Source organism: Brienomyrus brachyistius, unplaced genomic scaffold, assembly GCF_023856365.1.
Source record: "Brienomyrus brachyistius isolate T26 unplaced genomic scaffold, BBRACH_0.4 scaffold41, whole genome shotgun sequence".
Lineage (NCBI taxonomy): Eukaryota > Metazoa > Chordata > Actinopteri > Osteoglossiformes > Mormyridae > Brienomyrus > Brienomyrus brachyistius.
The window spans coordinates 2,215,923-2,243,359 of NW_026042316.1; the positions used below are offsets into that span (position 1 = coordinate 2,215,923).

The 27,437-nt window shown below is 44.2% G+C and overlaps 2 protein-coding genes across 5 annotated transcripts in view; one reads left to right on the plus strand and one right to left on the minus strand.

Moving 5' to 3' along the window:
- Window positions 1-27,437, minus strand: part of LOC125722697 (serine/threonine-protein kinase PLK3-like) — a 185,800-nt gene that overhangs the window by 98,542 nt on the left and 59,821 nt on the right. The gene's annotated exons all lie outside the window — the stretch shown is intronic.
- On the plus strand, window positions 17,482-24,055 carry LOC125722704 (sterile alpha motif domain-containing protein 3-like). 2 transcript variants are annotated; one of them, XM_048998912.1, is made up of 7 exons: window positions 17,482-17,861; window positions 18,156-18,341; window positions 19,964-20,040; window positions 21,291-22,271; window positions 22,365-22,517; window positions 22,795-22,887; window positions 23,547-24,055. In XM_048998912.1, the coding sequence occupies exons 4-7, from the start codon at window positions 21,780-21,782 to the stop codon at window positions 23,847-23,849; spliced, it is 1,041 nt and encodes a 346-aa protein (XP_048854869.1). In that variant the 5' UTR covers window positions 17,482-17,861; window positions 18,156-18,341; window positions 19,964-20,040; window positions 21,291-21,779; the 3' UTR covers window positions 23,850-24,055. The 2 variants fall into 2 exon arrangements, with proteins under 2 accessions (XP_048854869.1, XP_048854868.1); XM_048998911.1 differs by having other exon boundaries at window positions 17,482-18,341.

The following is a 27,437-nucleotide window of genomic DNA, read 5'->3' on the forward strand; positions in this document are numbered from 1 at the left end:
CTCATTCATTAAAACGAAAAGAGCTTTAACTTGTGCATGCATTGCTTCATTTTAAGCAGCATTATGGAGTGTCGTTGAACATAAATTTTTCTATGAAGGGTCTGATTTTCTGCATCTTTTACTCCTGGTTTGGGCTATAAAATTGGAAGGAGTTGCCAAACCTGACTGTGCAGGGTCTGCGCTGTTCTCATCTGTGGACAGTGTGTGGGTTTGTGGGTCAGGCATAAATTTGGGGGGGGGGGCTCCCTCTAGCATTAAAATAGGGAGATATCCACTAAAATAATTCTTCATATTCAAAAAAGTACAGATAAAATGAATCAATCTCAATAGTTCATTTAAAATGTTTTCACCCCAAGCACACCTATCCTTACTGAAAATGGTTTAGTCTAAAGTCCTGCTCTGGGGTACGTTTCCTATACCACAATGCACATTGGCAAAAGACAAATATATGTCAGGAAAATATATAGCAAGAGATCAAAGAAAATTGATACATTCTGTGGGCCATGTCTGCTGCCGCATGGCAGAGGGTGTGAGGGGGAAGTGCAGGGACGATGTCGGCATCACCAAAAGGAGGGCTACAGCTCTTTGGAGGGAGCCGGTGAGGAGAGCTGGGGGGAGCCAGTCTGCATCCTCTCACTCCTGGGGAGGACCGAGTATTGGCCATCCTAGATCTGAGAGGCACTTGAGGGAATCCCGGGGTGCATAAATCTCTGTAGTCTACCCACCTCCAAGACATCTATGCTTTCTACTCCCCAGCCACTTCCTCTTGGCCCACCAACATTTGGCCCCCTGTAGTGTGATCACCAGGGTTCCTCAATATGTGGCACCTCCACACCTGGCTCTTCTATACCAGCCATCCCTTGTCTGGGCCCCTCTACATCAGGCCCCCTCTGACGTGGCCCTCAGTCCCTCAGGGCGACACTGTCCCCCGAGTCCCCAGAATCCCTTTCAGTCATGGAGATCACCTAACCCACCCATCCTGCTGCCTAATGCTGGTGTCGTGCTGTAAACTGTCCCCCTGCCACGGAATGTAATCTCTCATTTTAAAGGCAATGTCGCTTCGCTTCTCCTGCGCGGCAGCAGCGTCCGCTCGCTGTAACATCGGTAGTCTTGTTTAAGCAGACTAAAAACTCACATTTCTTGTTTATTATGATATTTTACAGTCAAAGTTAAGATTAACATCCTCCTGTAATACGTCGCAAATGTGACACTTACTACTATTTCATTTAAACGTGACAATAATGCATTTCTTTTCGACGCTCGTTCATGCAAATACAGTCGCCTTCAGTCTCAAGAAGCGATTCATCTACTTGAGTAATATTTTTAATACTTTGTTGAATTAATTCTGCCTCAATTTCTTTGCTATTCTGTCTTCTTTTCATAACTATAATGCGGCGATTAGCTTCATACTGGGCACCGACACACCTGGAAATGACGTGACATTGAACCAAATGCCAAAAGTAATCAGAAGTCAGCAGCCTGCCCAGAATGCACAGATAACAAGCTACACTGCAAGTCGTCCAGCCACGACGTCACCCAGCCACTCGTCTACCATCTAAAATACAGATAAATTACATGTGCTCCGTATTTCTGCAGTTGATATTATTTTGAACTGGACCATAAAGAAAATATTCTTGGCCTGGAGGGAGGAGTGCTGGGCTATTTTATAGGAGGCTACTCTTTCTTAATAACCCCATTTTTAATTCTGAACAATAAGCTTAATAGGATGGGGCGACATGCTGGTGCAGTGGTTAGCACTGTTGCCTCACACCTCTGCGACCCGGGTTCAAGTCTCCGCCGGGGTCAGATGTGTGTGGAGTTTGCATGTTCTCCCCATGTCGTCGTGCGGTTTCCTCTGGGTTTTCCGGTTCTCCCCCACAGTCTAAAAACATGCTGAGACTAATTGGAGTTGCTAAATTGCCTGTAAGTGTGCATGTGTGAGTGAATGGTGTGTGAGTGTGCCCTGCAATGGGCTTCCCCCCATTCAGGGTTGTTCCCTGCCTCGTGCCCATTGCTTCTGGGATGGGCTCCCGACCCCCGTGACCCAGAAGGATAAGAGGTTTGGAAAACGGATAAAACTGAAGAGCGATTTAAAATAGGTGATTGTCCAGTAAGAGGATTTAACTTTAGCTACAGTGTTTTTTGTTATACAGGTATATTTGGTTTTACAAAAACAACATTTACTTCTACACTATACGTAAGGAATAATTGACGACGGACCGTTGAATTATTAGAAAATAATGCACACCCGAGGTGGTAATGCCGTTACACCTCGGGTGTGCATTATTTTCTAATAATTCAACGGTCCGGAGTCAATTATTCCACTTATACTACGGTTGCCACACCTCAAGACATCGATCAGATGATATATTTCAAGGGATTCGTCCGGTTTATCTACTTAAATCGCTATTGTGAGTAGGATTATTTCTTCCGCATCTCATCCAACGACTCTTTTGCTAGTTCCAAAACGTCATTTTAAAGCTGGCAATGGAGGCTTGAGCCGTTGATAGCAGACTAATGCAGTTAATAATGAAGTTATTAGAAAGAGAGCGAGAGAGACAGAGACACAGGGAAAGAGAAACAGAGAGAGAGAGAGAGAGAGCTTGTATGAATTAGGCTACCTCTGTGTGTCCCTCAACAGTGTTCTGAAGCACCGTCTCTAAACTGTAAGTCTGCTTCAAGATGCAGCGCTGTTATTACCTCGCTAGTGAGAAATGTCATGTGTAGCCTTTAAGTTGGTACACTAGGCTAACTAATACTGCTGCAGCCCAATTGTTGAAAGTTTCATATTCACCGTGAATATTAAAATTTACTTTCGGAAAATCGTCTGTCATGTTGTTGTTTTTGTTAGTCCTGTGTGCTGTATAGGTACTGTATGCTAATTTCCGTTATTACAGTTAACTATGCGAAGTGATATGGAACTGTAATGCGGTCAAGAGAGCTACCTGGAACTACGTTCAGCGTGCGTTTATCTGAAAATAATTGCACACCTCAGAACGTTCGTCAGCCAATCAGATTCAAGCATTCAACGGTCCCGTAGTATACGGTCAATTAAAGTACCTTCTGCATCCTGGAGATGGTCATTACCTTCTGGAGAGTCTATTTCCTCAGCAACTCTCTTGTTGCTACCTTCTGGAGACAGATGAATGCTGAAAAGATCTTCCATCTGGTCAGCAGTCATTGTGATTGGCTCAAAGCAGAACAGGTGGCGCAGAATGTAGACAGTGTTTATAACTCACTTATGAATTATCAATGTGTTACTGGTTACTTTATTAGTTTATATTCAAAGAAATAATAGCAACTTGATCCATGTTGGTCAAAGGATAAAATTCTGATCCTAACTAACATGCATGTAAACAGAACACAGAATACCTCTGAAATGGACCCTGACCCCTGTGGATGACCTGAAACGTGACAATGTCATGTTCCAGCAGATTCCTGTCTCTTATTGACCGGATAGGCCTCAGACAACCTGCATTGGCCATGAAGTCAAGCAGAGGTGTCTTTCACTTCTCAAGGTCCTGCAGAGTTGTACTTTCAGATACCTGCCATCAAAATGGACTGTTATTGAGGCTACTTGAATTGTAACTTTTTAGTAAGAACCCACACACCCATATCATGTTTGAAGCCTTTCAATTGCAGCATTAAAATTAGGCAGCATTCGGCAGGTAAAGGAGCAATATTTGCTGGCAGGCACATGGGACGATTAATCTGCGCAGTAGGGACAACGTGAAGAGAGGAAAATTTGCTGTAAAAAAACTCAATTTGTTCGCCATAATATCTTGCTGACCTCCTTCCCAGGGCTTAAACTGCCCACAATGCTTTTCCACCCTCTATGCATATTTAGTATTTCCCTGATATATCAGACGCTGATATGGGCAGTACGGTATGCGCTCCGTCTGGTTAGATGTGGGCCTGCACTTTCTTAGGGGCCTGCCCCTCCTGACACAGACTCTTCCAGAATCTCATAATCCTCTCCATTTCCCATTCTTCACACTGTTTATTAGTGTATGGGAACGGGACAACCCTAACTGAAGGGTCAGGACTTGCACACAACACACACCCCTCCTGCCCTAATGAAGTGGCGGTATACTTAGCCCATTTATACCACCAATTTCCAAGTGTACGTTTTGCTAACCCATCCAGGTCTACTTCATCCTGGGCATCCTTCTAAAATTTGCTCACTCTCCTCACTCCCATATCTCCCCCCATTTCTCTCCGCTTTCGCTCACTGTAATCTGAGAGGTTATTCAGCATCAAAGGACCAGGCTGAGTCAGTGAAGTCAGTTGTCCTGTGCTCACCTGACCTGTGGTCCTGCTGTGCACCCAGACCTGAAGGGCCTGATAAATCATTAGCATCACTAACATCGTTGCTGTCAGCCCTACCAGAACCCACAGTTTCGTGTCCTGTCTGGAGTGGCTGGTCTGCTTGCGATGCTCCCTCTTGGCCCTCACTCTGCTCTGATCCTGACTCCACCCCAAGCTGTGGAGCTCCTCTGGGAGCTCCATCAGGGCCATCTGAGTCAAGGGCAGCTGCATCCTCTGTGTAGTTTTCAGTGACTCTGTCTTTCGTGCGGTACTCTAGTGCAGTGGTTCAAATGGTACCACGTATTACTCCCTTCTACCTGCACCGCTGTTGCTGTGGCTCGTGTCACCTTGAAGGGTCCCTTTCGTCGGGGCTCGTGCCACTTTCACCGGAACACTCGCAGGTAGACTTTATCTCCGGGAAAGATGACTGGCTCCTCCTGGTCTGTGTCTTCTTTCTGTGCTTTCTCCTTTTCCTGTTTGGAAATAGTTTTGTGTATTTTGGTTAAAGTCCTCATGTACAACTTTAATTCATCCCCCAGCTGATCTAGGCTGGGTCCCTTATACGCCCCCTCAAGTCGATCCAGGCATAGGTCTCCCAGTCAGCATTTCATGCGGAGACAAATGCATCACCTGTGCGTTTCCATCCGATATGCCATCAAGGCTGTTGACAGGGCATCCACCCAGTTCATTTTCATGGTGGTGCAAATCTTATTCAGCTTCTGCTTAAGTGTGCCATTCACTCTCTCCACCATACCCTGCAACTGAGGGTGATACACACATGCCAACTTTTGTTTTATTCTCAGCTGTTAAACCACTAACTTTTAACTTTCCCCACAAAGGCAGCTCCATTATCAGAGCTTATTTCAGTTGGTATCCCAAACCTCGGACTCTCTGATCAGGAATTTCACCACTGTCATCGCCCCTATGTCCTTGGACGGTATTGTCTCCACCCATCTGCTGAACCTGTCCACAATCACAAGCATATATCGCTTTCCATATGCTGTTTTTCCCATGTCCACATAGTCCATCACCAAGTGTCTGAACGGTCCCTCAGGCACTGGAATGTGCCCTACTGGGGCCGTGATTGCTTTGCGTACATTGTTCTTAATGCACACCTCATATTCACATTCTGACAACCTTGCATCCATCATTGCTTGCAGCTTGTTGTGTAATTTTCCTTAACTCCTCCCCCCGTGCGCAATGGTCAAGACCATGCGCATCCGTTATCAAAATGTTCACCAGAGACAGAGGTGCAGCCAAAAGTCCCTCATGGTTGCGATACAGACCATTAGCATCCTTAGAGGCCCCCCTTTTTAGCCACACTGAGGCCTCATAGGGGCCCGCCCGCTCCTGCAGGGCCACCAGATCAGAAACCTGCTCTGTAGTCACCATAGGTAAAAGATCAGCAGTACTCACCTGCGCAGCCGCCCTGGCTGCCGCATCAGAGGCTGCATTTCCTTGAATAACAAAATCACGACCTTTGCGGTGGGCCTGACACTTAACAATAGCCAAACGCTTGGGACGCATCATTGTGTGTAGCAACTCCAAAATCTGATTATAATGCTGAATGGGGGAGCCGTCACTTTTGCGAAAGCCCCTTTGCTTCCAGACTGCTCCAAAGAGATGGCATACACCGTGTGCATATGCAGAGTCTGTGTAGATAGTAACTGTCTTATGTTGTCCTCGCCGGCACGCTGTAGTCAAAGCCTTTATCTCCGCTAATTGACCAGAACAGGGTTGTGCTCTGAAACGAGAGTGTGAAAATCATCACCCTGTGCCTGGACTACAGCAAACCCAGCCCTCAAGGCATCCCCATCTCTCCAACATGAGCCATCCACAAACAAAACCATCTCGCTATTTTCAATGGGAGAGCTCTCCAAGTCTGCTCTCAGTTTAGTGTAAACCAAAGACTCTGCCACACACTCATGTGGCTGCCCCTCATCCTCCAGGGGAATGCTGTCTGCAGGGTTTACTGTAGTGCAGCACTTTATTGTCACATCCGGGTAAGAGAGAAATGCAAAGTACGCTAGCTGCCTTGCTGGGGTCAACACAAATTTGCCTTTGTCAATAAGGTCCACCATCTTATGTGAAGTATAAAGTGTTTTTGCATTCTAGCTGTGTTACAGTATGTAACACAGCCTTCAACTTTTTTCCCCACACAATGCAGGACATGCAGGGGTGCCAAACAAAACAGTGGAGCTGCAGTGTAGCCAATTATTTCTTTCAGTAGTTTTAAAATCATTTCTGAGGCTGTGTGTTAGAGATGGAGGTGAGCAACACTGAGGCATCTCAGGGAACCATGTTGCCCATATTAAAAAACACACACGCATGCAACTCAGGCAATCCAGCATTTCTTATTTCAGTTATATATGACACTGCATGGGGGCGGCATGGTGGTGTAGTGGTTAGCACTGTTGCCTCACACCTCTGGGACCCGGGTTCGTGTCTCCGCCTGGATCACATGTGTGCGGAGTTTGCATGTTCTCCCCATGTCGTCGTGGGGTTTCCTCCAGGTACTCCGGTTTCCCCCCACAGTCCAAAAACATGCTGAGACTAATTGGAGTCGCTAAATTAACCATAGGTGTGCATGTGTGAGTGAGCCCTGCGATGGGCTGGCCCCCCATCCTGGGTTGTTCCCTGCCTCCGGACCCCCCGTGACCCAATAGGATAAGCGGTTTGAAAAATGGATAGATGACACTGCATGTTGTCGTTTTACATGTTCACTACAAGTCAGTGTTTTTTTCATTGTATGATTAATGCCACATTCATACCAAAAAACACACTAGACATACTGTACAAGGCAATCAAGGGAAAAACCTTCTCAGAATACAAAGTGAATGTATCAACCGAAGAAGGATGTTTCCTTTTCAGAATATTCATTTTTTTACCATGTGGAACCACTGTCCATGATTCAATTGAGTGCATTCAAAGAATGATACATCAAGACTAATAGTGACAAAATATTCATTTAATATGCATTGTACATGAATGTAGGACTTAGATGTTGATGAATTTCTCATCAGTGAAGGGCATATACACTCAGGGAAAAAAAAGTTGAAAACCCAGAACTATCCAATTTAGATGTAATTTGGTACACGTGCAGACCAGTGATGGATATGTAAATGATTAGAATTGCAAGGAGTTGGCATGTTTAATTACCAGACACAGGATGCCTCGTAGTCACATTAGACAGTGTTAACAGCACTTGACGGAGTTTGATAGGGTTGCATTGCGGGTTTGCATGAAGCCAGGTGGTCATATGGTGCAACTGCATGTGGGCCATGCGGATATCACAGTCGCCTGATATTGAAACCAATGGGCACGTGAGGCATCCACACACGTCGTGAAGTTTCTGGTCATCCAAGACAGACCACGCCAAGGAAGGATCGTTGGATTGTGCTCCAAGCATCACAGATCCCCATGACACCTGCGCCTGATATATGGACACAGCTACTGGACTCTCTACAACACCCTATATCATCGTGTCGCGATGACTGGCATCAGCTGGACTATAGGTTCACCGTCCCATGCATAGGCTGCCGTTCACAATAGCACAGAAACTGTTGCGATTGGAGTGGTGTAGTCACTGGGAGGCATGGACTGATGACGACTGGCGTCCTACCATGTTCAGCAATACATCTCAGTTCTGCAGTACCACAGATGACCGTCGTGTGCGTATGGTGGCGCCGCAGGGAGAAGAGCAATCCTGCCAACGCTGTGGAGTGACACACCACACTCTGACGGCACAGTGGTACACCAGTGACATCCTAGTGGTATCCGGGCCCAGGGGTGTGCTATACCCTACTGACATGGGACCAGCAGTGTGGCCATACCGCCAACTCCGTTTGATCTGATATTATAATCATCGAGATACTGTCACATGCCCTTTCATCACATGCAGATTTCATTTTCACAACTTAGTCTGTTGTGCTTCACTTTTTTGCCACCGAGTTTGTGTTCTGACACCAAGTTGATGGGAATTGATTATTTGAGCGTCATCTAAAGAGCTTATATTACTTTAGATGGTATTTAGACTCACATGGTATTTTGAAAAGATTCCCATATGCGCTGATTAGCTGGGGTTGATCCGAGCAGCTGTGCACTTTTCTCCTGTAACACAAAAGTTTGCTTTTAGGACAGAAAACAAGGTTAAGACCATATTATGTGGTTTGCATCTATCAAAATAAAACCAAAGTCACTGTTACCAAAAGAGTAACCATGTGTTGTCAAATTCCCTAACATTTTGCTTCATCTTACTTTGGATGTCCATGGTTAGGAGAGAAGCAGAAATCTGCTCAACCATTAGAAAGACTTTACTCGATACAGGGAGTGAGATCTTGTTGCAGGTGACAAGGCAGGATAGAGTGTATTTAGAAAAATAATGAAGAGGGAATGTGAGTGTGAGCTATTGTGGCATCTGTGTATAACCCAATATGGCGGCATCCTTCTGAATATAAATAACATAGCCAGCTTAATTAGCTTAGTCAAGTGTAATTGAACTAAGAAAAACTTAGCAATATACGTTCCCTGCTTGGTGTGATAAATACAGCAGCAGCTGCTGGTGGACGGGCTACAAACAGACATCAAGAAGAAATCCCACCTCACAACCATTTACTGTACCAAACCCCTTAATGTAACTTGTAAAGATGTAGGTATTGGAGTATTCACATATTCATTTGCAGTGTCCACTTCCTGTCCAGTAAATTTGGCAGGACGAAATTTGAATAACCTATAGGTCTGACTCATGTATGCGGCTGAAGGAGTAAAGGTAGAATGGGTGGAGAATCCTGGGCTGAGCTGCATGGTGGCCTGGGGGACAATCATGAAAACACAGACCCTGTGATATCCTCAAAACCCACAACTAAAAGGGGAGTCAGGAACCACTTGACCCGTTAAGCCACATGGTGGCCCTATGAGCAGGCAAACACACTACGGGCTAAGGGGTAGAAGACAGAGGAGAGAATAGGATGGCCAGTGACATGTGAACAGGACAAGGCAGGGATGGATTCTGACACAGGTGCCATACTACTTTGTTTAAATATGCCCAAGTGCTCAGAATGTTTTAGTGCAAGTCTTAGACAATGGTATCTCTGAATGAGGCAGCAGTTTGGTTCCTCCTGAAGGCCCTATAACTGTCCTGAGAAGTTGTTTGTATGCACTTACTACCTTGACACTTGTTGATGTACATGTGCTCTGCTCGAGCAGTAAAGGGGAGATCACATGCAGAGATGATTTTCTGTAGCCTCTCAGTCCGAGTAAAAATAAAATATCCTTGTCATATAGGAACCAAGTCTCTGGCTGGAAATTTCTACAACAGAGCCAATTAGTCATCTCTATAAATATATACAGATGTAGCCGCTTGAATTTTCCCCAGTTTCCATGATGGGACCTTGGCTGGTCCTTGGCTGATCCTTGGCTGGCCCCTGCTGGGTTCTGGGTGGGACCTTGACTGTAATGAGATCCCCCACTATGATGTAATGAATAAGTGGGCCGGCTCTTGCTGACACCCACTGTTCGAGAAATATGTACTTTTACTATTGTCATTTTGCTAGATGCCATTTCTTAGACATAACACCCTGCAGCAGCTTGATCTTAATTTAGCAATCACCCTTCTTAAGAACTGTCGCTTGAATATTTCCACCCCATACATGGTGATAAACAATGTTAAATGTTATTCGCATATCCTGTTTGTGTACCTCAGTAAAAGATACTGCGAGGGGAGTTACTCTTTCGAAGTTGGCTGAGTTCGACTGAGAGGCTGACACCTCGAAGTCAGGACCGGACTTCCCTTGCAGCAAGTAAAAAGTCATCACAGCTGTCTGTGTTGTTCTGTGTTCAGAGATTGGTTGGTTTTCAGCGTATATTTAGGGGAAAAAACCCAACACCCAACAGAACAAAAACAACACAGTAACACAGAGGTGTAGCTAAAAATTCTGGGCCCCTGACAGAAGGTCACCTTGCGCCCCTCTGTCGAATTTTACATACTGTGAAAGAGATTTGTTGAGCCATCTTCTAATCCAGTGCAATCCAGCTTTATTTGAAAAGCACTTTAAACAATCATATGGACCAAAGTGCTGCACAGAGGAATAAATAAAAACATTCACATACTTAAAAACGAAGTAAAATAAATTTAATAAAAACCAGAACACAAATTAAATGAGAGTAAAAGGCCATTAATAAAATAAAAACAAGAAATTACATTAATTAATAAAGAAAAGGCTAAGATTAAAATAAAATTTACTATTAAAGTCAACATCTCACAACATGCCAAAGGCCAAAGAGAAAGGATGAGTTTTAAGAAGAGATTTAAAAACGGACAGAGAAGAGGCCTCTCTAATGTGAAAAGGCAAGTCATTCCACATTTTAGGAGCTGCGACTGCAAAAGCTCGATCCCCTCTAAGCTCACGCTGAGTCTTAGGAACCGTCAGGAACAGCTGATCAGCTGACCTGAGAGAGCGGGTGGGGGTGTAAGGGTGAAGCAGCTCACAGAGGTCAGGTGGAGCAAGACCCTTGAGGGCTTTAAAAGCAAATAACAGAATTTTAAAATGAATCCTAAAATGTACGGGCAGCCAGTGGAGTGAGGCTAAAATGGGGGAGACATGCTCATATTTCCATGTGCGGCAGCATTTTGAACCTTCTGGAGGTGAACAATAGTGGAGCCTCTAACCCCAACATAGAGGGCGTTACAGTGGTCCAGACTAGTAGTGACAAAAGAGTGGATTACTGTCTCAAAGTGCTGCCTAGAAAGAATTGGCTTTATTTTGGCCAACTGCTTCAATTGTAAAAAGCTTGACTTGACAACTGACCTTATCTGAGTGTAAGAGCAAAGGAAACTGAATCCACTACTGTATGTTCTGTCCTGTACATTTTTATTACAGTTTTTCTCAATTGCTTTGGCTCAGTTCTCAAATGATTTTGATGATCTCTGAACAATTCGCATCTTTTTCACATCAGATTGGAATTTCTTATTGATTTGAGCAAATTGCAAATGTTTTGGCACATGTGTGCAAAGAGTACATACAACTGTCTGCAGTTTGGACAACAAATAATTGCAAATGGCTTGTTGATCAAAACTGATGACTCGATTCTCACTTACACTGTCAAACACTTCAGAACTTCTCAGACATTTTTTATTGTGTAAGCCATCACATTCAAAACGATCTATTCAATTATCATAATTAGTATTCATGAATGTATATTCTAAAATATATCTAACATTGACATTGTTTGTAATGTCTGCTACATTGGCACATGCCCTGTAATTGCAATCGCAATCTAATTGCAAAGTACCTCTAATATGACTCAACCATTTAACCATTTAACCAATCAACTTTGGGAGTATATATATGTAGATTGCCCACAGCACAATCACTGCTGTAGAATGTTTTGAGAATGGAGGACGTTCACAACGCTGAACTGCAGCAACATGCTCGTGGAAGAGCAATTGGAAGGCGTGTAAGAATACGTGGTGGTGGTAGAGGAAGAAATAATCGAGGAAGAGGTGGAAATAGAAGAGTCAGAGTCTCTGATGAAATCAGAGCCACACTTGTGGATCATGTCATAAATCATGGTTTTACAATGGAAGAGGCTGGTCGAAGAGTACAGCCTAATGTAAACAGGTCCACAGTGTCATCAATTGTGCAAACCTTTCGTAGGGGAAACAGGTACATATGTATTTTTTTGTTTTACAGTATGTAAAGTATTTTTACAGTATAAACAACAATATCCATCCATCCATCCATCATCTCCTGCTTGATCCTGGGTCGGGTCGCGGGGGCAGCAGCCTCAGCAGGGAGACCCAGACTTCCCTCTCCCCGGCCACTTCGTCTAGCTCCTCTGGGGGGACCCCGAGGCGTTCCCAGGCCAGCCGAGAGACATAGTCTCTCCAGCGTGTCCTGGGTCTTCCCCGGGGCCTCCTCCCAGTGGGACATGCCCGGAATACCTCCCCAGGGAGGCGTCCCGGAGGCATCCTGATCAGATGCCCGAGCCACCTCATCTGGCTCCTCTCGATGCGGAGGAGCAGCGGCTCTACTCTGAGTCCCTCCCGAATGACTGAGCTCCTCACCCTATCTCTAAGGGAGAGCCCAGCCACCCTGCGGAGGAAACTCATTTCGGCCGCTTGTACCCGCGATCTCGTTCTTTCGGTCACAACCCAAAGCTCATGACCATAGGTGAGGGTAGGAACGTAGATCGACTGGTAAATCGAGAGCTTCGCCTTTTGGCTCAGCTCTCTCTTCACCATGACAGACCGATGCAGCGCCCGCATGACTGCCGACGCCGCACCGATCCGCCTGTCGATCTCCCGCTCCATCGTTCCCCCACTCGTGAACAAGATCCCGAGATACTTAAACTCCTCCACTTGGGGGAGGACCCCATCCCCAACCCGGAGAGAGCACTCTACCCTTTTCCGGCTGAGAACCATGGTCTCGGATTTGGAGGTGCTGATTCTCATCCCAGCCGCTTCGCACTCGGCTGCGAACTGCTCCAGCGAGAGCTGAAGGTCACGGCTCGATGAGGCCAACAGAACCACATCATCTGCAAAAAGCAGAGACCTAATCCTGAGGTCACCGAACCGGACGCCCTCAACGCCCTGGCTGCGCCTAGAAATTCTGTCCATAAAAACTATGAACAGAATCGGTGACAAAGGGCAGCCCTGACGGAGTCCAACCCTCACCGGGAACGAGTCCGACTTATTGCCGCCCATGCGGACCAAACTCTGGCACCGGTCATACAGGGACCGAACCGCCCTTAAAAGGGAGCCCGGTACCCCATACTCCCGGAACACTCCCCACAGGACCCCACGAGGGACACGGTCGAATGCCTTTTCCAAGTCCACAAAACACATGTAGACTGGTCGGGCAAACTCCCATGAACCCTCCAGAACCCTGCTGAGAGTATAGAGCTGGTCCACTGTTCCACGGCCAGGGCGAAAACCACACTGCTCCTCCTGAATCCGAGGTTCGACAATCCGGCGGACCCTCCTTTCCAGGACCCCCGAATAGACCTTACCAGGGAGGCTGAGGAGTGTGATCCCCCTGTAGTTGGAGCACACCCTCCGGTCCCCCTTCTTAAAGAGGGGGACCACCACCCCGGTCTGCCAGTCCAGAGGTACTGCCCCCGATGTCCACGCGATGCTGCAGATGCGTGTCAACCAGGACAGCCCCGCAGCATCCAGAGCCTTGAGGAACTCTGGGCGAATCTCGTCCACCCCCGGGGCCCGGCCACCGAGGAGCTTTTTGACCACCTCAGCGACCTCCACCCCCGAGATAGGCGAGTCCACCCCCAAGTCCCCACACTCTGCTTCCATATTGGAAGGCGTGTCGGTGGGATTGAGGAGGTCTTCGAAGTACTCCCTCCACCGACCCAAAACGTCCCGAGCTGAGGTCAGCAGCGCACCATCCCCACCATAAATAGTGTTGATGCTGCACCGCTTTCCCGCCCGGAGCCGCCGGATGGTGGACCAGAATCTCCTCGAAGCCGTCCGGAAGTCGTTCTCCATGGCCTCACCAACAGGCCCACACCCGAGTTTTTGCCTCAGCGACCGCCAAAGCCGCATTCCGCTTGGCCTGCCGGTAGCCGTCAGCTGCGTCTGGAGTCCCACAGGCCAGAAAGGCCCGATAAGACTCCTTCTTCAGCTTGACGGCATCCCTTACCACCGGTGTCCACCAGCGGGTTCGGGGATTACCGCCGCGACAGGCACCGACCACCTTGCGGCCGCAGCTCCGGTCAGCCGCCTCCACAATGGAGGCACGGAACATGGCCCATTCGGACTCAATGTCCCCCGCCTCCCCCGGGATATGGGAGAAGTTCTGCTGGAGGTAGGAGTTGAAACTCTCCCTGACAGGGGATTCCGCCAGACGTTCCCAGCAGACCCTCACTATACGCTTGGGCCTGCCAGGCCTGGCCGGCTTCCTCCCCCACCAGCGGAGCCAACCCACCACCAGGTAGTGATCGGTTGACAGCTCCGCCCCTCTCTTCACCCGAGTGTCCAAAACATGCGGCCGCAAGTCCGACGACACGACTACAAAGTCGATCATCGAACTGCGGCCTAGGGTGTCCTGGTGCCAAGTGCACATATGGACACCCTTATGCTTGAACATGGTGTTCATTATGGACAGTCCGTGACGAGCACAGAAGTCCAATAACAAAACACCGCTCGGGTTCAGATCGGGGGGGCCGTTCCTCCCAATCACGCCCCTCCAGGTCTCACTGTCGCTGCCCACGTGAGCATTGAAGTCCCCCAGCAGAACAAGGGAGTCCCCAGGAGGAGCGCTCTCCAACACCCCTTCCAAGGACTCCAAAAAGGGTGGGTATTCCGAACTGCTGTTTGGCGCATAAGCGCAAACAACAGTCAGGACCCGTCCCCCCACCCGAAGGCGGAGGGAGGCTACCCTCTCGTCCACTGCGGTAAACCCCAATGTACAGGCGCCCAGCCTGGGGGCAATAAGTATGCCCACGCCCGCTCGGCGCCTCTCCCCGCGGGCAACTCCAGAGTGGAAAAGATAAACAACAATATTGTAAAGGTAAATGCAAGTCTATTTGTTCATTCTATAGAACTGCACGACAACCTCGCGCTGGTGGCAGAGCAGCAGTATTTAACCAACTGCAAGAACAAGAAATTTGCAACATGGTCATAGCCAACAATTCCATCAGGCTAAGAGAGATCCAAAGTGCAATCATAAATGACAATGAGGTCTTTGCAAATATTAATTCTGTCAGCATTTCCACCATAGACAGAGTTTTAGAAAGACATCAGATGACTATGAAACAGCTCTATAAGGTGCCATTTGAGAGGAACAGTGAAAGAGTCAAGGCATCGCGGTACCAGTATGTCCAGGTAAACCACTGGTGTGCACTTAGTGAGTTTTCCTGTATTTCTAAGATGCCTGTATTACTTTACTGTAAGTTTCAGAAACCCATAAGAAAATACGTTTACTGTTAAATTTTTTCCTGTGTTCCTTCATAGAGAATCATGGAGTTAGAACTACATGAAACGACCCACATTCTTGTTTTTGCGGACGAGGCTGGGTTTAATCTGTCCAAAGGCCGGAGACGTGGTCGCAATCTCATTGGACACCGAGCCACAATTGACACACCAGGCCAACGTGGGGCCAATATTACAATGTGTGCTGCCATTTCAGAGAACGGTGTGAGCACACATATTCCACACATTGGGCCCTATAATACCCAACTTCTCCTGGCCTTCCTAAATGCACTTTACAGAGACCTGATTCTAGAACAAGAAAGAGGTTTGGTTAGACCACATTTGCCTAATTATGTTGTTGTCTGGGATAATGTCAGCTTCCACCGAACCAACAGCGTTAGTGACTGGTTTGCTGCACATGAAAGGATAACAGTGGAATTCCTTCCACCATACTCTCCGTTCCTAAATCCAATAGAAGAGTTTTTTTTAGCATGGAGGTGGAAAGTGTATGATCATAGACCACAAAATCAGATGTCTTTGTTGGATGCCATGAATGCTGCATGTGAGGACATCACAGCTGACCATTGCAGGGGATGGGTGCGGCATTCAAGGAGATTTTTTCCACGGTGTGTGGCAATGGAAAACATCAGATGTGATGTTGATGAAAATCTTTGGCCTGACCAACGTGAGCGACAAGATGTCCACCAAGAATATATATATATATTTTTTTCCCCATGAATGTTATTTGTTGTTTTTATGTATTTGTGGTAATACACAAATATGAAATGTAAAGTGAAATCTTGTTACTCTTGTCAGTTACTTTACATGTACAGTAATACACTTGTATTGTGTATATACACGTGAAGTACAAAAATAAACACTGTACAAATACAAATGTTCATAGATTTTTTCATTTCTTTTCTACATACTATTGACTTTTCTCAACAAATATGAGATTTTTGTTTAAACCCTTAATTTTCATGGTTGACTGTTGTGGTGAAAAAACAACTAAACATTTTGACCAGTGTGGCTCACACAATGACAAAAATACTTTAGATTTTGGTGGCCTTGGCCAAATTATTGACACAAAAACTAGGTTTTGAAGCATGAATTAAATGTTTTGGGTGAGTAACTACATTTTGCAGACATGCTATAAAGTTTTGAAGTTCCTGCAAACAGTTGTGACATTTGTACTCACAGTTTAGAGAATGTTAAGACTGTTTCGAAAAATGTGCCAAAGCAATTGAGAAAAACTGTAAACAACCCATGACACACATACGAGTCCTGTTTTAACTTTCAGGGCTGATGGTCTGCAGCCTGGCTTGCGATCTACAGTGCAGCGCAGGCGCAGTCACTGTGTTGAGCCCGGCGTTATATTAATGATGCAGCCTTTCACACTGACCAGTGAGAAATAACCTTGAAAATGACTGTGCTCTTTGTGGTTCTCCTTTTGGAAACATCTTACCACCAAGCAACAGATTAAACGTATCTTCTACTTATCAGTTAATCAGAAATGTCATGCAGTAAACAGAGGTTAGACAGCAAAAATTACTTTTGTATTTTTATCTTTTATCTTGGAGCAAACAGTTTTAATTGATGTACATGAGAGTAAGTGGTGAATCAGTTTGTTTGCTTTCTAGCTTTCTAGCACTTGGGTACGCAACCATTCATCAGTATGTGAGCACTGCCATCTGGCTTTAAAGAGTAAGTCTACTGTAATACTATTATTACAGTAGTATTATTAGTATTATTATCAGCTTATTGTGAGAATGGGGTGTGGGAAAAATGTCTCAAATGCAGACTGATTACGGTGATCAGGAGCTTACTAATGAAAATGAGAAGAGCAAAGGGTTTGAACATCATAGTGGTTCCACTTGTTTTGAATCAGCCATTGAGAAACTGACAAAGGGACCGGAAACAGGGAGGTACATGCTACAGAGCAGGCTGATCTGATTGGCTGTTCACACAGGTTTGCACGGCACTGCAGTGATTTACATTTTAATTTTTCTGGGTGTCTGTTAGCTTAACCCTAATAAATCAGTTTCACTTGTTGGATTTCTACTTATGGTCCAGCATGGTGGTGCAATGGTTAGCATTATTGCCTCACACTTCTGGGAGCTGGGTTTGAGTTGCGGCCATAACACCATGCGTGTGAAGTTTGCATGTTTTTCCTGTGTTGTTGTGGGGTTCCCCCCGAGTCCAAAAACATACTGAGGCTAATTGGAGTTACCAAATTGCCTGTACACTGTTAGCCCGGATTTAGTTTCTACTTAAATATTAAAGCATTATATACTAAAAAGAAAAAGTTTGATGATATCACTTCATAATTTTAAGTATATTCTACTAATTTGTTGGCATAGTCCAATGTGCAAATAATGTGAAGTACAATAAGCTTAAATTGAAAAGTTATTGAACAGACCACACCTCTTCTTCCCAATTGTGATAACTGCCTATTAACAGAGTAATGAGCAGTTGCTCAAGGTATCAGTGTGTGTGTGTTTTCCTTATTTCAACAGTCTATATTGCAGCCTGCTCTTACACAGACACATAATACAAAACAAAAACAGTCTAAAACTGATTTTTTGTTGCGGTTGTGTGGATTCAAACACCGCTGGCGAGGAACTGGAAGGTGAGTTTAACTCCCTCAGTTGTAAAAACTTCATTTAAACTTTCGTCATTTCGACGGAAATTTTTAGACACTGGCTAATTTACCTGGCTGTGCAATGTATATTTACCTAACTGTGGGGGGGAGGGTTTTGGGGGCAGCGGTGGAAACAATTTTTTAACATTTACCGGTTCGTTGGCTTTTTTTTATCCACAACTAATCGATATCTAATGCTAGTGTAACCCAGCCTTAGATTGAGCTACGCATTAATATGTTCATATTATTATTTTTCTTTTTTTGTGAGTATTCCCCTTTCAGAATTGAGGGAGTGTCGTAAACAAGATGCAGCGTTACGGCAGCTGGTTGTCATGGTACTCCTAGTGGGGATTCGCGGGCTTCGCCTTTAGGCTTTCACCTGGCCGGCTGCAACCGTTATTTTTTCCAAGAAGATAGCGGGAACACATGCGGCTGTTTTACGCGGTTTACCACGGCCTATTGTATCTGGTAAGTTCCTTTAAGACAACATAAGCGAATATGTATCTTAAGATGTGTATGTGACTTAAAATGCCCTATATTAAAGCTAATTCGCCGTAAACTAGCAAAATAATAAATGTGATGTCAGTGTTCAGACTTTTCCAGTCTGTTAGGTTTCTTAAGGTAAATGTTGTTAATGTTTGCTCATTTGCAGGGAAAATAAAGAGAAATTCTTAGAGTTAAGTCTAAAGACACCGATTAAATAATGGTTTGGAAGTGCAAGTATTGTCCTTTTAGCTGTGAAAAAAGAGCACAATTATTTAAACATTACAGGCTAAAACACGGAGGTTATACCAGAACCGAGCCTTTTCCTTGTTTACATCAGGAATGTTTGTGCACATTTAAATCATTAAATGCACTAAAAGTTCACCTGTCCCGCATTCACACAAAAACTCCAGATCAGCAACAAAGTACAGATATACCAACTAAGTTTAGCTGTCTGTCGTGTGGATTTACAGAGTCTTGTTCAGAGAGTGACTTTTTCACTCACCTGCATCGTGCACATCTAAAAGTAAATCATAAAGTCAGATGCCCTTATGAAGACTGTAATTTTGAAAGCAGTGTTTACTCCACCTTCAAAGCACACAAGAGTAAAGTACACAAACAACAGATCTCAAAGAGGTTTAAATCAGAAATTGTTGGTGACAATATTATAAGCCATGACAGTAATGCTTCACAAGAGCAGATGTCAGATGATGATATTGAGGACACACAAGAGTTGTCTGAGGTAACTGAATGTGATCTGCACGATTTAGAAAAACAGCTTGAGCACAACTTGGCATCTTTACTACTAAAGATGCACACTGTTTTGCACATACCAGAGAGTGCAGTGCAAGATGTGATAGAGCAGCTCTGTCAAATCAATAAGCTCTCACAACCACTTGTACAACACAGAGTCAGTGGCATATTAAACAAATATTGTGCTGACATGGATGAGACTGTTATTAAAGAGATTATCAATGCTGTGTCAGAAAGTAACATGATGACACATTGTTCCAAAGATGGACCTTTAGGAACTGCCAAAAAAAGAGCAGCCTATGTGCGTAGAGAGTTTCCACTGGTAAATCCAATTGAATATGTTGTGGAGAAAGGCAAAAAAACTCTTGCATATGTTCCCATTGTTCCTATGCTACAGAAGTTGCTTAACAAAACTGATGTTTTAGACAAAGCTATGTCAGAAAAAGTACATGTCCCTCAGGAATTCAGATCATATACTGATGGGCAATACTTTACTGAAAATCCATTTCTTGCAAAAGATGAGTTCACAATTGCTCTTGTACTTTACATTGATGACTTTGAAGTCGCCAATCCTCTTGGAACATCAAAGCTTAAACACAAGATGTGTGCAGTATACTGGGTTATTGCAAACATACCTTCAAAATATCGGTCAACCCTCAGCTCTATCCAACTTGCTCTACTGTGCAATACCTCCACAGTCAAGGAGTGTGGTTATGCAAAAGTTTTCCAACCTCTGATCTATGATCTAAAATTATTGGAGCAGAATGGCGTTTACCTGGAGCAACTAGGTGCAAGTGTGAAAGGTACAGTCTTGTATGTTGCAGCTGACAATCTTGCTGCCCACTCTCTTGCAGGTTTCCTGGAGAGTTTTACTGTCGACAAGTTCTGCAGATTCTGTTTGGCAAGCAGTAGAGACACTCAACAACAAGAGGTATGTTCTGGTTTCTTTCAACTCCGAGACAAAGAGTCCCATGACAGGCAGGTGCAGGATATCAGAGAGGACCCTGGAATGACTCGAGCTTATGGTGTGAAAGGAGCATGTCCTTTAACTGAGAATCTTGAGCACTTTCATGTGGTCAGTGGGTACCCTCCTGACATCTTGCATGATATTTTGGAAGGTATTGTTCCAGTTGAATTGTCCCTGTGCCTTACAGACCTGATAGGCAAGACTTATTTCACCCTAGATATGCTGAATCAGGCCATCAGGTGTTTTAAGTACTCATTTAGTGACAAAACAGATCGACCTCAGGTTATTGGAAAGGGATTTTCCAGTAAAGGGACCATTGGTGGAAATGGCCATGAGAACTGGTGTCTCATAAGGCTCCTTCCATTTCTCATTGGTCACTGTGTCCCTGAGGGTGACAACACTTGGGAAATTCTCATGCTGCTCAAAGATATTACTGAGCTAGCTGTAGCACCAAAGCATACAGAAGAGACGCTTAACTTTCTGGACTGTAAGATAGCAGAGCACAGGCACTTACTGCAGTCAACATTTCCAGAGTTTCGTTTAAGGCCAAAACATCACTTTGTGGAACATTATCCTCAGCTGGTAAGGAAATTTGGTCCCCTGTCTGAGGTTTGGACAATGCGGTTCGAGGGGAAGCATAAATTCTTTAAGAGGGTAATTCGCACTGCTCAGAACTTTAAAAATGTTGCCACGACACTTGCTACAAAACACCAGAAGGCAGTCAGTTACCATCTCGATTGTAGCTCATTTTTCAGACCATCAGTTGAGATGTCAAAGGTTACTCCAGTTTTGCTTGCCACCTTCCCTCACAGTGTGCAGACAGCAATTGCTCAAAACTTTACAACACCAGAGTCGGTGCTTGAAGCTGCATCTGTCAGTGTAGATGGAATCAAGTATCATCCAGGCATGATACTGTCTTCTGGGTCATGCTCTGGTCTGCCTGCATTCGTCCAGATTCACAAGATTGTTGCAGTTAATGTAGAGATTCTATTTGTCTGTCACAAATTGGCCGCATGGTACAGGGAGCATTTGAGATCTTACCAACTTCATTGTGATAGTGTTACTTCTATGTGTGTGTTGAAGATGTCAGATTTAAATGATGTCCTCCCATTATCAGCATACATGGTACAAGGAGAGCTTATGGTGACACTGAGACGATTTGTAATTTGCTAAACAGCTGTCTGTCTTTTTTTTTTTTTCTTTTAATTTTTCAGATGGCCATGGAACAGAAATTAACAATGCGGGTTATCATCTCCGAGGGTGATATAAGAAAGATGACAATGAACCCTCGACCATACATACTTGAAGATTTGATTAGCTGGCTCAAAGGCACTCTCCAAACAAACTACAATTTTACCTTACAGTACCAAGATCCTGAATTTAACAATGAATTATGCAACCTCACAGACTTGTCTGAGCTCCCAGATAAACCAACGGTCAAAATCATCCCTATCATTGAGCTTGTACCAGTCCCTGGAGGTTCTGAATTATGTAGTGACACAGGCAGCCAAGCAGACACCGAGATCCTGTCCATCTCTTTGGATAGAAGTTCTCAGTGGCCAGCGGTATTTTAAATTCCAAAATTTCAAGTCGATGTAGATTATAGACTACGCCAAGGTAACCTGCAGTATTTCAGGGATGCAACCTTTCTTAAAGTCACAAAAGAACTAAAGCATGACATACTCGAGAAATTGGCTGAGACCATGTATGCATTTAAAGCATACCCAACAAAGGAAGATTTTGAGACTGTTGCTAAGGCTTTAGTGCAAACACACCCATGCCTTAAAGAAACTGGGTCACACTCTGGCTGGAATGGTTGGAAGAATAGCCTTAAGTTCAAAATGGGTAATTATAGAACCAAAATGCGGCAGCTGGGTCGACTTGATGTTACTGTCAATGGTGGCAAGCGAAGAAGTGACACTACAAATGGCGATCCTCCAAACACACAGATCAAGAAGCCAAAGAAAGGGGAAATAAATTTCCTGCCTGATTTTCCAGAGGGGATGACTGACCAAAACATGGAAGTAGCTCGTGAGGTTCTGGTCAATGAAATGATGAAGACAAAGCCAAAGGAATCCCTGGTTAAGAAAGAGATGGATGTGACGTTTGCTTTTCGCAGAAAGGAGATTGTCAATGAGAAGCCTGCCATCAGCCAGGTGGTGCATCGTTGGCCAGCTCTTTTTACAGAAAATCAGGTTTGTGTTTAGTGTCTACATATCATGTAGTGTTGAGTGTGTCAGATTAAAACAGTGTGAACATTGACTGATGCATTGTTTGCCATGTTTCAGGTTTATTATGAATTTGGCAGAGTGGTAGGGAAAAATCTCAGAGAGAACTTCTTGGATGCACTTGACAATTTGTCTCCAAGCCTCATGGACCTCTTCAAAAAGAAGAAAGGCCTTACTGGTCAGCTTTTGGCTGAACTTTTATACCAGACAAAGGTAAGTTAACATATCTACATCAGTCCTGTTTTCCTATGAAGCTTTTCCTCCTTATCCTTTTTGTTTCTTGTCTAATTTTTCTCTCCCCCTCTTTGCTCGTCTCTATTTCTCCCTCTTCTATTCATTTTCTACACCTTTTTTTACCTCTGCATTTTCTATTCTCATAATTTTATCTCCTATTTCCATTAATTTTTTTCCTAATCTCTTCTTGTAATTTCTTGTAAATTACAGTCAGTATCCTTATAAAGTGTTTTATTCCATGTCCACTATCGTCTAGACAACTGAGCCAACAGACGTCAGATGCCTTTGTCTTCGGGGACTGCCGGTCACCTTGGGCGATGATCCTTCTGCCTTCTTCAAGACCTGCTTTGTAAGCATATTCATTTTTATACATGTTGCAGATGCATGTGAGGGGCCGTGCAAGCACACACACTCACACACACACACACACATACATTCTCCTCTTGCACACATTCTCCTCTCTCTCACACACACACACATTCTGCTCTCTCTCTCACACACACACACACATTCTCCTCTCACACACACATCCTTCTCCTATCCTCCTCTCCTCTGAGAGGAGAATGTGAGTGTGAGAGGAAAATGTGTGTGAGTGCCAGAATGAATTATGGCTTGCACGGCCCCTCATAAATGCATGTTCTTTGTTTTTATTTTATTTTTAAACCATTAATCCGCACTACTATGTGCTACAGATTTATTCAGTTTTTCAGACTTGGAGTTTTTTTTATTTATTTTTACCATAAAATTGTCTGTATGTTTAATCAGTGGCATGAAATTAACTGAAAAAACTTGGCTGAAAAAATTTGGGTTCAGTTAACATTAAATATTTTGCTGTAATTGTACAGTGAAAAGGAAGCTGAACAAGCCAGGCCTCATATCTTGTATGAACAGAATGTCTTTTACTAATATATCAGTGTACAGTGTTTCTTTTTAGGGTATTTGTATTGTTAACACTTCGAAAATGTTTGTGCTAACTAACACACGATTGTACATTTGTTTCTCTGTAAGGACACAGCTGACAATGACTTGTACAGGCAAACTCCAGTGGGATTGCTTTTCATTGGTGAAGAGAACCTTAAGCTGAACCCATCCAAAGTGGGAATCATCTTGGAAGGGAATGTGGTGATGGATGATCTGGCCAACCTTCCTCAGGCCTTCTATGTCCTTTTTGGACTGATATATGCCCTGCACCTGGACTATCCCAGATACATGAAAAACACTTTTTGCTTTGTTCAGCAGGTGATGTTTAACCTGGGTAAAAGTGAGCTGCCACCAAAAATTCAGACTCTGAAAAACCAACTTGCAGTGTAAAGAGGTGTTGTTACACTATTTCTCCAGATAGGAGAAAGATTGTTTGTTCTTTTAGAAAAGGGACTTATTTGCACTGTTATGCACTTTTTTCTATTTATGTAATTGGACTGGCACTGATATGTCTGGTTTTGATTCAGATTAACAAACCAAAAACTGAGGAAAACAGTTTGCAGTGTTAAGTGGTGTTCTTAATTGTTGCACCTGATACCAGGTGCCTAATTTTATGTCGTGCTTTTAGAAAAACAATCTGTTGTGTATGTTCACAATAAAGCATTTTACCCCTAACCGGGGTGTTTTCAACAAATGTTTCATCTGATTTCTTGACCTGAATAACTATTTATAATCCACCAGATTAAAAACTGAAATAATAATTTAATGATAATAACTGAATAAGTAAGCTACAACTAGGTATTTGGTACATTATACTTAAGATATTAAGTGTATTAATTGTGCAAAGAAGTTAACTTAGCAAAACATGTCAAGTTAAATCGATTTTGAATTGAGTGTAATGTACTTAACATTTTCAGTTAAATGAACTTAGGTTTTCATTACAAATTACTTATTTTTTTAAGGCAACCGGTTTCCTCAAATTTTTAAAGTAAATTCAACTTATCCGGGTTTACAGTGTAGGTGTGACTGGTATCTGTGCCCTGCGATATGTTGGTGGCCCATGCTGGGTTGTTCCTTGCCTCACACCCATATCCTCCAGGACAATGTACGCTACTGTAATGCAGAATTGAGATCTTGCAAGTACAAGTATGAGTACATTGGAGGGCACGTCAGAGGCGGAAATGCTGTAGGTGACGTCAGATGCCGGAGACTTGGTGGAAAATCTGAATGAACAGCGAGGGGAATTTGGAATCTCTTGAGGAATATATCGACTGGTACTTCAACATTATAGTCATGAAGAAGAACGCAAACGCTTCTTCTCCAGCCAAAAGCGAGACGCCGTCCTCCAAAAGAAGTTGCCCGGCAGACTCCCCTGGCACAGCATCGCCGACTGGTAAAGACTTTGCCGACATCTTGGATTCAATCGACAAACGATTGTCCAGTTTCGACGCGAGGTTGGCTCTGCTCGAGATTCTACATCAGGAATTCAAATCCCTGAGGGAATCTTTGGAATTCAACCAGCAGCAGGTGGAAACACTCGCTGCTGAAAACGCCTCACTACGGGACTCGGTTAAGTGTCTAACTGAAAATGTGACCCATCTAAATGAAGAAAATAAAAAAATAAAAGAGACTGTCGCCGATCTACAGGCCTGCAGCATGAGAAATAACCTGGTGTTTTCAGGCATCCCAGAATTACCGTCAAAACCTTTATCAAGAACCACCTGAAACTTTCGGAGGACACTGTGAAAAACATCTGCTTTGAGAGAGTCCATCGGCTGGGAGCCAAGAGGCCTGGTGCACTGAGACCGCGTCCTATTGTGGCTAAATTTGGATATTTTAAGCAGAAGGAGCAGGTGAAGAGCCGCGGCAGGGAGCTGAAAGGAACGGACTTTGGCGTAAACGACCAGTTCCCCAGAAATCCTGGAGCGACGCAAAGTTCTGCTCCCAATCCGACGCAACTTTATTTAGAAGGGCTCCCGAGTTGTCATCGCCGTAGACCAGCTGTACGTGGATGGGCAGCTGTACCGCGACCCCAGTACCACTCCCTGGTTATATTAACACCAGTCCAGATAAGAACCCGTTATATATTTTTCTTATTTCCTCTAATCGTCTTCCATTAACATCTCTCTAGCTTATACATGTTAATCTGCTAATTGAACATGATGTCATATCAAATACATTACCGTCAGTCTCCGCAGCGCTACAGTGCTAACAATGTTTCCTCTTCTCTCTTGTCCTCACGTATACCCTCACCAACTTGCCCCTTTGTATGTCTCTCTCACTTCCCCCTTCTTTCACTGCACCGATCACCTGCTTTTCTACTCTGTCACACACAAAACCCTCAATCATTACGCATCTGCACAGCACAACCACGTACATATGCAGTCAGCGTCAACACAACCACTCCGACCTCATAGCGCACACAGACACATAGGGCACACACAAGCCCGTACAAGCTCGCTCAAACCTCATTCATTTGCATGTGCTACATTAGCTACACACACATGTCTAAGGACACACTAAGGATTGTCTCAAGGAATGGGCATGGAGCTGGCTCCAGAGAGAAGAGGTTAAAAATATTAAAAAACTACAGGCAGACGTTGTTTTATTACAAGAGACTCATAGACCTGCCAAATGATGAACTTAAAACACCTGAGTTTCCTAATGTGTTCTCAGCCTGCTATAACTTTAGGCAAAGACGGGTAGCAATTCTAATACATCCATCCATCCATTTTCCAAAGCGCTTATCCTACTGGGTCGTGGGGGGTCCGTAGCCGGTCCCGGAAGCAATGGGCTCGAGGCAGAGAACAACCCAGGATGGGGGGCCAGCCCATCGCAGGGCACACTCACTCACTATTCACTCTCACCCTAAGGGCAATTTAGCAACTCCAAATAGCCTCAGCATGTTTTTGGACTGTGGAGGGAAACCGGAGTACCTGGAGGAAACCCCACGACGACATGGGGAGAACATGCTCACTCCACACACATGTGACCCAGGCGGAGACTCGAACCCGGGTCCCAGAGGTGCGAAGCAACAGTGCTAACCACTGCACCACCATGCCTCCCCATTCTAATACATAAAAATGTCAATTTCACAGTACTCAACACAATTATAGATCCACAGGGTAGATTTATAATCATTAAATTATCTATACTTAACAAAAAGTTATGTATTGTTAGTATATATGGTCCAAATGTTGATAACCCCTCATTCTTCCACGTTTTCTTTACCACACTCTCTGAACACCTGGATTGCGTACTGGTTCTTGGGGGCGACCTCAACTTTGGACTAAATAAAGAAATGGACAGGCTCAGTACAGCTGCTCAGCGCAATTGGGAATCCACAAATATAGTTAAACAGCACATGAGCGACTACGGACTTTGCGATGCATGGCGTTCTCTTCACCCCACCCGTAAGGAATATACTTTCTTCTCACATGTCCATCACTCTTACTCTCATCTGGATTATTGCTGAGTGACATTTCAGACACAGAGATACACCCTATTGCTGTCAGCGATCATGCTCCTGTATCTTTAACCCTAATAAATAAGAAGGCCATTCCACCAAGCAGAAACTGGAGATTTAATACATCATTGCTTAAAGATGGAAATTTTATTAACTATTTTAAAAAAGAGTGGGCTTTATATTTAGACTATAATGACCTGCCTGGAACATCAGCATCTGTTCTCTGGGAAGCAGGCAAAGCTGTGATGAGAGGTAAAATAATCTCATTCTCATCACATAAAAAGAAAAGAGAAAACAAGTGTATCCAGGAATTAGAAGAAACCATCAAATCCTTAGAAGAAGCCTACATATCATCCCAGGAACAGGAAATGCTGAATAAAATACGCAAAGCAAAACTAGATTTAAATGAAATTATTAATAGAAAAACTTCGCTGGCAAAATTATGAACATGGTAACAAATCAGGTCATTTTTAGCTAATCAGTTAAAAATAAATATGGAAAAAACAACTATA